Genomic DNA, 14,725 nt, shown 5'->3' on the forward strand with positions numbered 1-14,725 from the left:
CGTAAATCCGAGTGTGTGTAAATCCGAGAGGGAGTGGAGATTTCCCAGGAGTAGACAGGGGGTTCACACGTCGACTGGTTAAACACTGTTGTTGGAAATGAATAACTGGAGAGTTTACATACTTGTATAAAGTATTTATACATACTATACCAAAGTACAGAATTTTAATTAGTAAAGAACATTTTGAGGATCTTCCTGGAGACACTCTTGACTCACATGCTGTGCTCATAAACTACTGTAGATTTATGCAGTTGTTTACACAGTCCGGGTAAGTCTTTTTTTTTCCTCCATGTTTTATATGTTTTTATTTATTTGTATACCATATAACACAATAAATTCAGTCTTACCGCAAATTAATTCAGTACTTTGCATAATAATCAAGAAAGCCAGGGCTGGCATCAAAGTAAATTAACCACATGGCTTAGGCTACAGTACCTTTAAAAGAGTTTCAGGTGACTGGTACTGTATCTCCAGAAAACGCTTTCATTGTGGAGCTCATTGTGGCGCTAATCTTACTTTGAGATCAGCAACACAACAGATCTGAACCACGTAAACAGTCAGATAAGGGGGATGCCACATTCTTCCTTTCATTTTTTAATGGCAGACCAACAGTGTGATTTGTATTCATGTAGATACACTATATGGGCAAATGTTTGTCATTAAAGCCATATGTGCTTATTTTATTTCCCATTTCATATCTAGTTCTAAACTTCACTATTCTTGAAGCCTTTCCATTAGATGTTGGGGTGCAGCTTTGGGGATTTCAGCCAAAAGAGCTAAAGTGAAATCATGCACTGATGTCAGATGAGGAGGCCTGAAGTGCAGTTGGCATTAACATTCATTTCGTTATTGAGATTAGTGCACTGTACAGGCCACTCAAGTTCTTCCATGTCAACCTTAGTAACACAATCAGGTATTATAGTAGCCCTATAATGTATATATTGTATATTTTGGCCCTACAGAATCAAGTATAAAGCCCTCTGAATCAAGCCGGTCTGTATCACACCAGCCCTGTGTAGCACCATACAGGGTGAATAATAAAAAAATATGCCAAACTGGGGACACTGGTGCTGTTAAACTGCAAGGCTACCCATGGTTTCAGCCATGTTCATAGATGTATTTGTTTGTTTGCTTGTTTGTGTTTATTGGTTTATCTGTTTAACTTTTATATGCATGTCACTTAGAGATTGGACTCAAAATTATTTAAATAGTGTTATATAATAACAGTAACAACAACAACAACAACAACAACAACAACAACAACAACGGCAGCAATGCTACTACTACTACTACTACTACTACTACTACTACTACTACTACTAATAATAATAATAATAATAATAATAATAATAATAATAATAATAATAATAGGTTGTTCAAATTTCTTTTTTTTTTGCTGATATACTGATGGATAACTGTCACCATGTGTTGTGACTGTGGCACCCAGTCATGGTTGGACACATACACAGATTGTCTCTAATCGTTGCTGTATTGACAGTAATAGGATTTATACAGCTCATTAGCATCATCACATCTCTAGCGGTGGGTATAACTCATTCAGAGCTATTATCTATTAATTAGATAAATAATGTGTGTATATTTATGCAAAAATATAATAACTTTTTAAACTAAATGCATAAGCAAAATATATTTAGGATTAATGACAAAGTCTACTGAAATTTATTACTGCTGTTGTGTTCAAGACTTTCTATGATTTGTGCCCACTGCTTTGATTGTGTATTGAATTCATATTTGCTATTTTCACTGTGTACAGGATTTAAATGGTCAACTAACATTCACCTTCTACAAAATTAAGAGCAGCATTCACTCAGCCTTTAAGCCTCCTGAACTTGTGTGGCGGGTGGTGGTAAACCAGACATACTGTGGACAATTTGTTCAGAAGCCCACGGCAGAAGAGGCCATAGAACAGAGACATTTGCTCAATTCCCTTGCATGGCCAGGTCCACTCATGAAAGGCCTCCCTGTGAAGTTCAGCAGTAATCCTGCCAAGAGCTACTTTGTGATTCAGGGTCCACCAGAGCAACACATAGGTGATCAGCTTGTGGTTAATGTTCATGTGCACAACTTCTTGGGCCAACCTAAGAAGCATGGAGGAGATTTCCTGATAGCCAGGCTGCATTCACCTGAGCTGCGTGCTGGGGTTGCAGGGAAGGTGCATGACCACAATGACGGGAAGTATACAGTACTGTTCCCACTGCTGTGGGTTGGTGAAGTGCAAGTAGAAATTACCATGGTGCATCCAAGTGAGGCAGTTGCGGTGCTCAAGAGGCTGCAGGAAGAGCAACCAGACAGAGTATTTTACACAAGCCTGTTCCGCTCTGGCTCCCTGTCAGAGACGACCATCTGCAACTTGTGCCTACCTTTCAATCAGAAACCACTTGGTAACTTCACTGACCCTGTAACTGGAGAGCCATGGTACTGCTACAAACCAGAAAAGATAGGCTGTGACACACGAATAAATCATGCTACAGGGGGATTTACTAAAAACCTCATTACAAATTATGAAGCACATTTCTTCAAGAGGTGAGGTGGTAGATGGGCTCTTTTTTGGAGAAAACCTTTATAAATAGTTAATTATTTGAGAAATCAGGGAAAAATAAGCAGATAATTTGTGTTATTTAAGATATCAGCTGTGAAGATCATATGTGAATAAGAATTCAATTATTTAATTGTTTGACAAAATACCTTTTGTTTCAGGAGTATAAATCTTAAAGTTCCTATACCTGCATCTGCACTGGACAAAGTGACTGTATTACCTGCAAACAACGGTATATTTTATATTAAATTTGCAATTCATTCAGCACCGACTTCAAATTCATACTCATGTTGTACATTAGAACATTTATTTGGAAGGAAAAAATAGGTATCAGATCTAATGTTATTATTTATTTTATAGTTATTTATTTAGTGTATTTATACAATAAAAATATTGAATTGGTTATTAAATGTATTTGTGTTTATTCAGTACACTACATTTTCTGGAAACAATTTGTTGAGCTTAAGTCCATTAAAAAGTGTGCATCTAGGGTCACATGGCTCAGGTTCTCACAGTGTGATCAATACATCTTGGTCAAAAAAAATATCAACAAGACATACCATTAATTAGGCAGTCAATGCAGACATTTTTTAACTAAAAACCTTATTTTAAGGTAAGATATTTTAAGGATGATAATACACATCAGCCAGAACAGTAAAACCACTCAGTGACGCAAATAACATTGAATATCTTGTTACAGTGGCACCTGTCAAATGGTAGGATATATTGGGCAGCAAACTAAAATAAATCGGACAGTAAGTGTAATTAATGGTGCTTCACAATCTATTGTAAGAGGTTACTCCAACATTGGGGACAAATCTAAGTAAACCATTCTCTCAAATCTCACTCTTTGCATTAGATACCAGTTTATACACAGATTTGTGCATACTGTTGATAAATGAGGCCCTGAATGAAGTTCTGACTAACAAACTCAAATAACATTTATATTGTTATGATTAAGAATAAATGTTCATTTCTTTCCCCCTCAAAGAACAAAAAGCCATAGTAAAAAACAATTACGATACTGCTGGCTACTACTTTAATGATACCTGGAGGTCTTTGAGTGGTTCAGCCGTCCAGCAGTTTAATGACCCATCAGCTATAACACGTTGTCTTAGAGGGAAGATTGTGTACATGCTTGGAGATTCCACTTTGCGTCAATGGTACAAGTACCTCAATGCTTTTGTTCCTGGTAAGAAACTACATTCAAGCTTTATTTTCTTTCAGTAATCTTTATTTTATTAAATTATTTACTTAGTGATATAATTAAATTTGATAACTCAGTCATTCTTTAGTTTCTTGTCTGAAATTTCCTGTAGAATATATTAAATGATCTATCTGTCTTATCTATTTTTACCATGATGCCCCCTTTTTTTCTCTGCAGATCTCAGACAGTTGAATCTTTACACTCCTAAGAGAATAGGACCATTTATGGCTGTCGACAGCACAAACAACATTCTGGTAAGCTATTGCTCCCATGGGCCGCCCATCCGCCTCACCCCAGTGCTCTCCTCTGACCTGCACTATGCAGCAAATGAGATAGACAGGATACAGGGTGGGCCAAACACGATCGTTCTTGTGAGTGTGTGGGCTCACTTTAGCTCCTTTCCTATTGAAACTTACATACGGCGCCTCCGGCACATTCGTAAGGCTGTGGTGCGGCTGCTGAACCGTGATCCAGCTACGTTGGTGGTGATCCGCACTGCCAACCTGCAAAAGCTGGACCCGGAGAACAGCATGTTCAACAGTGACTGGTTAAGTCTGCAGATCGACACTGTGCTGCGTGCCATGTTCAAAGGACTCAATGTGAAGTTGCTGGATGCCTGGGAAATGACGTTGGCTCACCACCTACCCCATGACCTACACCCACCCGAAGCCATTATCAAAAACATGATTAATGTAATCCTCTCCTTTATCTGTCCAGTTAGAAAAATATAGAATTGTGAAAAAAAATAATGTATATATTCTGCATTCCACAAATATAACAATAAAACAATGTAAGGGTAGCACCAAAAAAAAAAAACGTCAATCAGTTTGCTGTGACTCAATTTACCAACATCTTACCTTTTAACTGATAAGACAGTAAGATGGTGAAGCCTGTCTTGAATGGTGAAGCCCCATTGTGCACGTCAGCTACCTACAACTACAGCTGTACACACTGCACCATGCAAGTAAATACCATGCTAATCTAGGAAAATCTAGGCAAATTTTGCAACCAGCCACAGACCTAAAAAGGTGTACAAATTTTGGTAGTTTGATAGCTTGTTTTAATTGTAAATAAGTAACCTGGTAACCTTTTCTAGTAACCTGATATTTTACCTCTATCATGCTCTGTTTTGTTTTTTCTTGTTTTGTTTGTTTGTTTCTGCTTGGTAAAAAGAACATTTGGATATCCATCTACAGGAGTCAGTAATACAATATGAGTCAAATTAGATCATTGCAGATCATTACTGGGGCACGTGAGGAGTAAAATGGGGACCGGCAGATGTTAGTGAGGAAAGAGTTATCAAAAAAGGCAAAAACAAGTGAAGAGAAAAGCGATGAAAAAAAATAAGCAAAATTAATGTAAAGAAAACAAAAATTGTAAGTTCAATTAAGAGTAGCATTAAGAGTGTACAGTAGCGAGTAAGTGAACGAAATCGAAAGTGTACGTACGAGACAAAATTCCTCCACCTGTTTACTCCTCCCTCAACCTCCGTGCGCATCTTCCGTTAGCTCAAGTCGTCTGATCTCCAAGATAAATAATACACTTTATAGTAAAACCAGTTTATTTTTTCAACATGCTCTTTTATTACTGTATGTTTTTATACAACATTTGTCATTTATAAATATAGGTAATATACATTTTTCATATTCAAAACACAAATAAAACATCTGGAGTGGAATTTTGCGAGCTGGAACGGATTAATGGAATTTCAATTAATTTAGAGTCAAGTCAAGAGTCAAGAAGCTTTTTATTGTCATTTCAACCATATATAGCTGTTGCAGTACACAGTGAAATGAGACAACGTTTCTCCAGGATCAAGGTGCTACATAAAACAAAGACAGGGCTAAGGACATGTAAGTAGTCTTAGCCACATAAAGTGCAACTGTGCAACCTGGTGCAAACAGTGCAGGACAAGACAAGCAAGACAGTGCAGGACAAAAGACAGTGCAGGACAAAAAACAGTGCAGACATTAAGTTACAAGACAATACAAAAAGTACAAAAAATGCAATACACAAATGGGGAAGATTGCTTTGAGATACGAGCAAAGTGAGATACGAGCAAGGTATCTCAAGGTATTACTATATATATATATATGTGTGTGTGTGTGTGTGTGTGTGTGTGTGTGTGTGTGTGTGTGTGTGTGTGTGTGTGTGTGTGTATACATATATATGACTTAGCTAGCCATGCAGTAGAGGTTGGCGTTGGGTCGTGTGGTGGAGTTATTCATTCTTAAGCCTATGCACAGCAGGCAGGCCAGAATGACCACCAGGCCTCTGGGAAACGTCCTGGTGCTCCAGATGGCCAGTCCACCCCTGCAACCAAATGCCATCAGATACTGAATGAATTACATCTTTTTACCACATCTGAATAGATCCTAAAAGTACAGACAGAGCCTTGTTGTACTGGGGATTTTTCTGCTTAGATACAAGTATGATCTATGTGAGACAGCTTGCTATTTTCAGAACTCAGTTCCCCTCTCCAAGTGGACACATCACATGGTGTCCCAGGGTCTTCGGTTGTCTGCCAAACACTCACTGATTTTAACTAGTACTTTGAAAAATTAAACTCCATTACTCATATTGACCATTTATGATTTTAATAATAATAATAATAATAATAATAATAATAATAATAATAATAATAATAATAATAATATCAACAACATTTTAGGCTTTTGTTTTAATAAACCACCTATCCTTTAATATATGACTGAAGCAAACATATTTCTAATAATTTAAGCGTAAATATTATTTCTGATTGCCACTGCTAAAGATAAACTTGCAAGCTATTAAAAAATGAAGCTGTTCTTCTTCAGATAATTCTCATCATTATGTAAAGTCATCCAACAAATTATGTGTAGGTTTATGATTATGTATGCAAATAGCAGCCAAGCCATGGTCTTTGGTCAACACAGTAACATTAGCCTGCTGTAGCTAATTTGCTGGCTATTGTTGAATTCTGCAAATAAATTTGTAAATGTAATACTTCTAAATGCACTACAAAACATAATAAATTGCAAATATACAATTTAGTGTTTAATTTACTTCAGATTCATTTGTGCCTTGGATAAATAAGTAGAATCCAAACAATGCAAGAGTTTTGAGATTGTCTCTATAATTCATTCTCACCTGGTACCAATGTCCATGCCACGTTCAAAGTCACAGAGATTACACTTTTTCTTCATTCTGATGATTTATATATTACTTGAATATCTTGGATGTGCAGGTGTTATAAAGTGAATTGAGAGGTATGTGCAGAGAGAAATTAAATCCCTGAAAAGGGAAGGAAAACAAACTAGAAAACAAACGCCCCATTTAAGTTGTCCTATGTTTGCCTGCCATTTTGTTATGCAAACCTTTAAAGGTGTTATATCCACTCAATCACTCATTGTTAAATGATTGTAGTTTAAATCTAATAATATACATAATCTAGTATTCATTAATAAGCCATACAATTAAAACCATTAAGAGATGGTGTGAATAAATTTGACTATTTCTTTACAGTGACAAGAACTATGAAATATTAGGCAGTAAGTGAACAGTCAGATCTTGTTGTTCAAGTTGATGTGTTGGAAGCAGTGGGATAGTGTAAGGGTCTGGGTGACTCTGATAAGTGTTAGTGATAGTGATAGTGATAGTGAAGTGATAGTGTTTTTTGAGTAATTCTGAATTATTGCTGTTATTATTTTATTTTGTTACTATTTAATTATTTTATTATCTGTATTTTATGATGTACAGCACTTTGTGTTCAACTTTGGCTATTTTAAAGTGTTTTATAAATAATAATAATAATAAAAATAAAAATAAAAATAAAAATAATAATAATAGTAATAGTAATAGTAATAATAATAATAATAATAATAATAATAATAATAATAATAATAATAATAATAATAATAATTAGTGTTATTATTATTTGTTGTTGTTGTTGTTGTTACCAGAAAGATACTGACCCGAAGCACACGGTGCGAGTGGTGAAGCAATGGTTCAGGGACAACATAAATGTTCTGGAGTGGCCAAGTCAGAGCCCTGACCTGAACCCAATCTCCAACAACTGGAGGCTTTTGTAAAGGAAGTGTGGGGAAACATTCCACACGGACCTGTAGAAATCCTGTGGAGACCTACAAGAAGCATTTGCAGGCCGTCATTAAGAACAAACATCGTAATATAAAGGGTACAAATATTCTGAACATGGTTATTTTTGCATAATTTTCAATAAAAAAACCCAAACTTTCTCAGTTGTTTGTAACATATTAAATATATTATTATAAAACTAATTTATCACAGAAGACAACTCAAGATCACTAAAAAAAGGTGAAATTTAGACTATAAAATTCTGAAAGGATGCTACTTCTCCCAGACATATAAACCCCAGTGTGATGTGTGCAGTTTTGTGGCATGCCCAGTGACTACGGGTCTGACAGAATACAATCATCTCACATTATGCATTATGCTAAACAAATGTCAACCTCTTCTCATTTACAGTACAAACAGAACAAACCAATATTTACCACACAATATTTATTTTTCATAATAATATACATTAATACGTAATGTACACATAAAAATCATTTAAATGTCATATGCACACATACAATGTACTGAGCAAAACAACATTCCTACTTGAATAAAAAAGATGATATCTGTAGGTGGGAGATACGCGGTATGACGGGGGTAGTGCCAGGCGGTAGGAGACTGGATTAATCCGTCTGATGATGCGGAATGGGCCCACAAACCGTGGGCTGAGCTTACGACAGGGCAGACGGAGGCGGAGGTCACGGGTGGACAGCCAGACCCACTGTCCGGGTTGGTAGTCGGGGTGCTCACGGCGGCGTCTGTCGGCCTGTGTCTTTTGCCTGCGAATGGCTCGCCGTAGCTGCCGGTGCGCCGCGCTCCATGTGTCCCCACTGCGACGAAACCACTCGTCAACGGCCGGTAGGTCCGAGGGTGTGTCGGACCAGGGGAACAAAGGAGGTTGAAATCCCAGGACGCACTGGAATGGGGTTAGACCCGTGGCGGGTTTGAGGAGAGAATTCTGAGCATACTCAGCCCACATCAAGTATGTGCTCCAGTCGGTCTGGTTATCGTGGCAGTAGGAGCGTAGGAACCGGACGAGATCTTGGTTCAACCGTTCCGTCTGTCCGTTGGCTTGCGGGTGGTACCCCGAGGTGAGGCAGATGTTCACGTTGAGCTGTTTGAAGAATGCCGCCCAGACTCGTGAGGTGAACTGGGGACCGCGGTCGGACACGATATCCTCAGGCAGGCCATAGTACCGGAAGACAAAGTTGCACAATGCCTCCGCGGTCTCGAAGGCTGTGGGAAGTTTCGGCATGGGGATCAGACGGCAGGCTTTGGAGAATCGATCGATCACGGTGAGGATAACCGTGTGGTTGTTGGAACGGGGAAGGTCGGTGACAAAGTCAATTGCAATGTGGGACCAGGGGCGTTGAGGCGTGGGCAGAGGAAGCAGTAAGCCCGCGGGGAGCTGATGAGAGGGCTTAGAGGTATTGCAGATTGTACAGGCTCGGACGAATTCGCGCACGTCTGTGGCTAGAGTCGGCCACCAAAACTGGTTCTGAGCCAGGTGTAGGGTGCCTGTGATGCCGGGATGGCCGGCGCTGGGGTTGGAGTGTAGGAGCTCCAGGAGGTTCGTGCGCCAGTTCTCGGGCACATAGGTCCGGGATGGAGGGCAATTGGCAGGTGGTGGTGTGTGGGCGTTGGCCTGGGTTATTTCCGTCATGATGTCCCACTGGATGGGCGCGAGGATGTGGGCTTCGGAGATGATGGGTTCAGGGCTTGTGTCCGGGCCGGGTTCACGGAACATGCGGGACAGGGCATCGGCCTTGATATTCTTGGTCCCCGGCCTGTAGGTCACCGTGAATCTGAACCTCGTGAAGAACATGGCCCACCTCGATTGACGGGGATTCAGGCGTTTGGCGGCGCGAAGGTATTCCAAGTTCCGGTGGTCGGTGAGCACGGTGAACGGGTGTACCGCGCCCTCTAGCCAGTGCCGCCACTCCTCGAATGCTACCTTCATGGCTAGCAGCTCTCGGTCCCCCACGTCGTAGTTGCGTTCCGTCGGAGATAGCTTGCGAGAGAAGTATGCACACGGGAACATCTTGTTGGCCGGGCCCTGGCGTTGAGACAGTATGGCCCCCACCCCCGTATTAGAGGCGTCCACCTCTACTATGAACGGCCGGTCTGGATCCGGGTGGTGGAGAATGGGAGCTGAGGTGAAGCTCGCTTTCAAGCGCCGGAATGCCGTTATAGCTTCAAGGGACCAGGTAAGCCGAGTGGATGTTGGATGAGACGTTTAAGGACTGCCCGCACGTGCTGGGTGTGCTCCTCCATGGTCTCTGAATATATAAGGATGTCATCGATGTATACGACCACCCAGCGGTCCAGCATGTCGCGGAACACGTCATTAATGAATGACTGGAACACCGCGGGACTGTTCGAAAGGCCGAACGGCATGACTAAATATTCATAATGGCCTGATTGGGTCGAAAAGGCGGTCTTCCATTCATCCCCCTCTCTGATCCGGATGAGGTTGTAAGCGCTGCGTAAGTCCAATTTCGTGAAGTATCGGGCCTGGCGGAGCTGTTCGAGAGCCGACGGCACGAGGGGAAGAGGATACCGGAACTTGACTGTCATGTCGTTCAGAGCCCGGTAGTCAATGCATGGGCGGAGGCCTCCATCTTTTTTCTTCACGAAGAAGAACCCGGAGGACGCCGGGGAGACAGAGGGTCGGATGAAGCCCTTCTGGAGCTCCTCCTCGATGTAGGTTTTCATGGCTGCCGTCTCTGGTTGCGACAGCGGGAAGATTCTCCCTCTGGGTGGAGTGGATCCAGGCAGAAGTTCTATGGCGCAGTCACTGGGCCGGTGCGGTGGCAGTTCGGTGGCCCGAGTCTTGCTGAAGGCCGCCGAAAGGTCTTGGTATTCCGCTGGGAGATTAGAGGTGGTGGAAGTGGAGCATACAGAGAGCGTGGTGTTGGGTCGTGGGGTTTTCGGAGGCAGTGGCTGGTGTCGGTGGCATGCTTCGCCCCAGCTTGAGATGTGCAGGTCTCTCCAGGAGATGACGGGGTTGTGAAGTTGGAGCCAGGGGAAGCCTAGGATGAGGGTGTGACGCGGGGAGCGGATGATGTGGAAAGGCAGGTATTCTTGATGGTGAGGGCCCACCTGCAGCCGGAGACGCCTGGAGATGTGCGTGATGTGGCCCTCACTGAGCGGCCTGCCGTCTACCGCCTCCACTGCCAAAGGAAAAGCACATGGGATCACTGGCACGTTATAGGCTTGCGCAAACTCCCTTGACATGAAATTGCCCGCGGCGCCGGAGTCGATTAGAGCAGACAGATTAATCATTTTCCCCCGTATTTCAACTTGTACTTGTACTACCGCGCAGTTCGAAGATTGAGGAATGAGCGGGTCAGGATTCACCGATGTGTTCCGTCTGCCGGGCGGCTTGTTGGGGCAGGCGACCAGTCTGTGACCGGCTTCTCCGCAGTAGAGGCAGAGTTGGAAGCGGAAGCGTCTTGCTCTCTCCTCAGGCGTGAGGTGCGTGGCGTCGAGCTGCATGGGCTCGGGGTCCGCCGGTCGGGCTGTGCGAAGTGTCTCGCGCGCGTGTCGGGCGGTGTGCGTAGGAGGTCGACGTGTCCGCATCAAATTGTCAATGCGGATGGACAGGTCAATGAACTCCGTCAAATCTCTCCCTTCATCACGGCAGGCGAGCTCGGCTTGTAGACCCGGATGCAGCCCTTTGCGGTAGATCACCTTTAGGGGTCGCTCCTCCCAACCTGTCTCGGCGGCGAGCGTACGGAATGTCAGCGCGTACTCAGCGGCGGGACGGTCGCCCTGAGATACGGCCAACAAACGCTCCTCTGCGCTCTCACCCGTGGCGGAGTGCTCGAAGACAGCGCGGAATTGGGAGAGGAAGTGTTCAAACGTGGGGAAGGCGGAGCCATCCTCTTGCCAAACCGCCGTGGCCCACTCCAGCGCTTTCCCGGTGAGGAGCGTGCACACAAACGCTACGCGGCTAGCGGCGGTCGGATACAGGGACGGTTGTTGCGCCACAAATAGCTGACATTGCATTAAGAAACCTCCGCATTTTCCAGGATCTCCGTTAAACTTTTCCGGAAACGCGAGCCGCGGGCTGGTGACAGCTGGGGTCGCGATTGGATCGGCCGGCGGGCGGGGCGCCGGTGCCGGAGGGTTCGGAGCCGCAGCGGAGCCTCGCAGACCTTGTAACGCCGCAGCGAGCTCTCCGATGAGCGAGGTAAGTCGCGTTAGTTGTTGGTGGTGTCCGGCGAGCTGCTGGGCTTGAGCGGAGAGCTGGGTGGCAAGCTGAGAGACGGCTGCTGGATCGCTTGGTGGCGAAGTCTTCTGTAATGATGAGTCGTAAGACTGAGGATCCATTTGCAGCTTTAATATATAATCTCGGAAACAACAGGCAGAGTTCAGTACCGGTAAACACGACAGTGTAGGTAAGGCAAAAACATAGTCAGAACAACAGGCAAAAGGTCAGGGCAGGCAGAAATCAGTCGTGAGGCAAAATACAGAAACAGATCAAAAACCAGAAACAGGAACAATCAGACAACGCTCAGAATGATAGCCGTAGCAAATCAAGACTTCGCAGTGAAACGGAGTTCAAGTTCATGCTTTATAGGAAACAGGTGATTGAAAGCAGCTTGTGGTGTAATCATGACAGGAGTGGTGGTTTGTGGGAGATGTAGTTCAGAAGCGCTTAATACTCCGGAGACGATTCTCTCCGTTGTGGGTGCGGAGGTGAGGCAGGTGTGCTGATCATGACAATATCGAACATCTTGCTCTAAATTTTAAAGGAGTGGAACTTTGTCTGAAAGTAGATTCTGCTTATCACCTACCTCTGTACAGTCTTCATGGTGACTTGAGCTTGTTGCTCTTAATTGCTCTGAATTCATTTGAGTATTGTTGCACACAGTAAAGAAGAATATGCTATGTCACAAATATAAAATCTTTTATGTATAATTCTAAAAGAAATTTGCAAACTGTGAATGGTGTCTGAACTGTTGTTTTGTGTATGTGTGTAGCTTTACCAAACAAGAAAAGAAGGAAAGTTTGGGGGAAAAAGACAAACACTGAAGTAGGTTTAAGGAGGATACAGAAGGCTTAAAAATAAGAAATCAACATATCTGTTATTTTTATGAATGATATAAACACACATTTACTGGCTACAAAACTACTAGATTTTAATGCGTATCTTTAGACATAATCACAAAATGAAAGTTGCAGTAAGTCATACTGAGCAGGAAGGCTAGTGAACCTGCATTTGTTGATCAAACTGTTTTATGAAACATTAAGATAAATAAATATAATGATAAATATAATATTATATCTTAACTAATTTTACATTAACTATTATTTTTTGCAATAATTAGATTTTTTATTTAACTTTTTATGTAACCATGCCCTTTTTCAAAGAGATTTTAATTTGGATTTTAATGTCATGATTTAGAGATTAATAATATTAGCCCTTACATCCCTTAATGCAGATTGTAAAAATGTCATTAATTGTGATTACTACAAAGGGACCTAGACAATGTACTGCTCCAGACTAAAATATGTAGGCAGAACAATCTTTCAGGTCTGAAATCACAAAACATGGTCATTTAATCAATAGCATAAAGCAAAAAAAAAAATGAAGGCAAAAGCAGCTATACACTGGAAAAAAAACACTTTTAAATCACTATCAAGAGAATTTCCAATTTGATAGAATATTTTAGCTCAATAAAAAGTGATTAAGCAACAATGGCAGGTTTGTAATTCTCATTAAATAGAAATATGTGCTTTAATAAACAGTTTGTTGTTGTTGCTGTTGCTACAGATGCTATAATCCCGTTGAAAGGAGGGGGTTTTATAACAAACTGCAGTTTGTAACCTTCCTTACAGTCACCAGGACACAAGGATGCGCAGAACAGAGTACAAGAGGGTTTTGCTGAACCACTTCCATAGATGGTCTCTTTGTGCCATCTAGTGGACAGAGAATGGGTGGGATCTGTTTGGCCCAGAGACCGATTTCATTCTCAGTTTAGTGATTTTCTGTTTTTGTGTCTCTTGGACCTCTGTGATGAGCCTGGATACAATAGATAACAATTCATTATTATTGGTTTTGAACCCAAAGATTGAAGTGCTTTGTGACAAAACACTTGATCAAGCGCTTATCATTCTCAGACCACATACTTCTGGTGAATGAGTTTTCTGCACTTGAATACATTTTATCACTGAGGGCGACACATTCAACACTGGAAGACATGGTAAAGCTGAACTGCTCTGTACACGATCTAGAACAATGTTGTCCATAATCCACACTCTACGCTTTTTTTTCGGGTGGGAGAACAGGTGTGGTGGACTCAGGGGAGGACCCTTGGTGCTGTATGTACCTCCCCTGAGGAGACTGTATTCTAGGTATCTTCTTCTTGTTAGAAGGGTGAGTCAACCTAGAAATCTCCTGTTCTGCATCAGAGGGACGGGCTTAAGCGGAGCAGGAGGGCACGGTGTTTTCTTTCGTGGCAAGTAGACATCAAATGCCTCACCTTTCTTTTGAATATCACATCTTTTTCTCATCGCCTCATCGGCTGGGCCGAATAAACCCTTGAAGTCTACTGGGGCATTAAGGAAATCTAATTTCAGCACTCTCCGGAGACTGAACACATTCATGCGTAGCAGCATGGGAGAGGACCCCTTGTCATCCCTGGCCCTCATCCATACACACTATGACATTCCAGTCAACGTGGATGAAGCTGTGAACATATTCTCCAAATTGCACCCAAGAAGATTGGAACTGGCCAGTGTACTAAATCCATAAGTGTCAAGACAAATACAGCAACAAGCAAAGAGGCACTGACAGAGAGTCAAGAAATGATGATGGAAAAATTATTATTAATACTTCAGTAAAGTTCATTAAATCTATTCTGTTGTTAGTGTGG

At 42.2% G+C, this 14,725-nt stretch overlaps 1 protein-coding gene across 1 annotated transcript; it reads left to right on the top strand.

The window, feature by feature from the left end:
• On the top strand, positions 1 to 5,156 carry LOC113655449 (NXPE family member 3-like). Its single transcript, XM_027166003.2, has 6 exons — positions 1 to 268; positions 1,448 to 1,542; positions 1,775 to 2,544; positions 2,719 to 2,789; positions 3,549 to 3,749; positions 3,942 to 5,156. The coding sequence occupies exons 2-6, from the start codon at positions 1,450 to 1,452 to the stop codon at positions 4,493 to 4,495; spliced, it is 1,689 nt and encodes a 562-aa protein (XP_027021804.2). The 5' UTR covers positions 1 to 268; positions 1,448 to 1,449; the 3' UTR covers positions 4,496 to 5,156.
• The last annotated feature ends 9,569 nt before the right edge of the window (positions 5,157 to 14,725 follow it).

This window comes from Tachysurus fulvidraco, chromosome 6 (genome assembly GCF_022655615.1).
Source record: "Tachysurus fulvidraco isolate hzauxx_2018 chromosome 6, HZAU_PFXX_2.0, whole genome shotgun sequence".
NCBI lineage: Eukaryota > Metazoa > Chordata > Actinopteri > Siluriformes > Bagridae > Tachysurus > Tachysurus fulvidraco.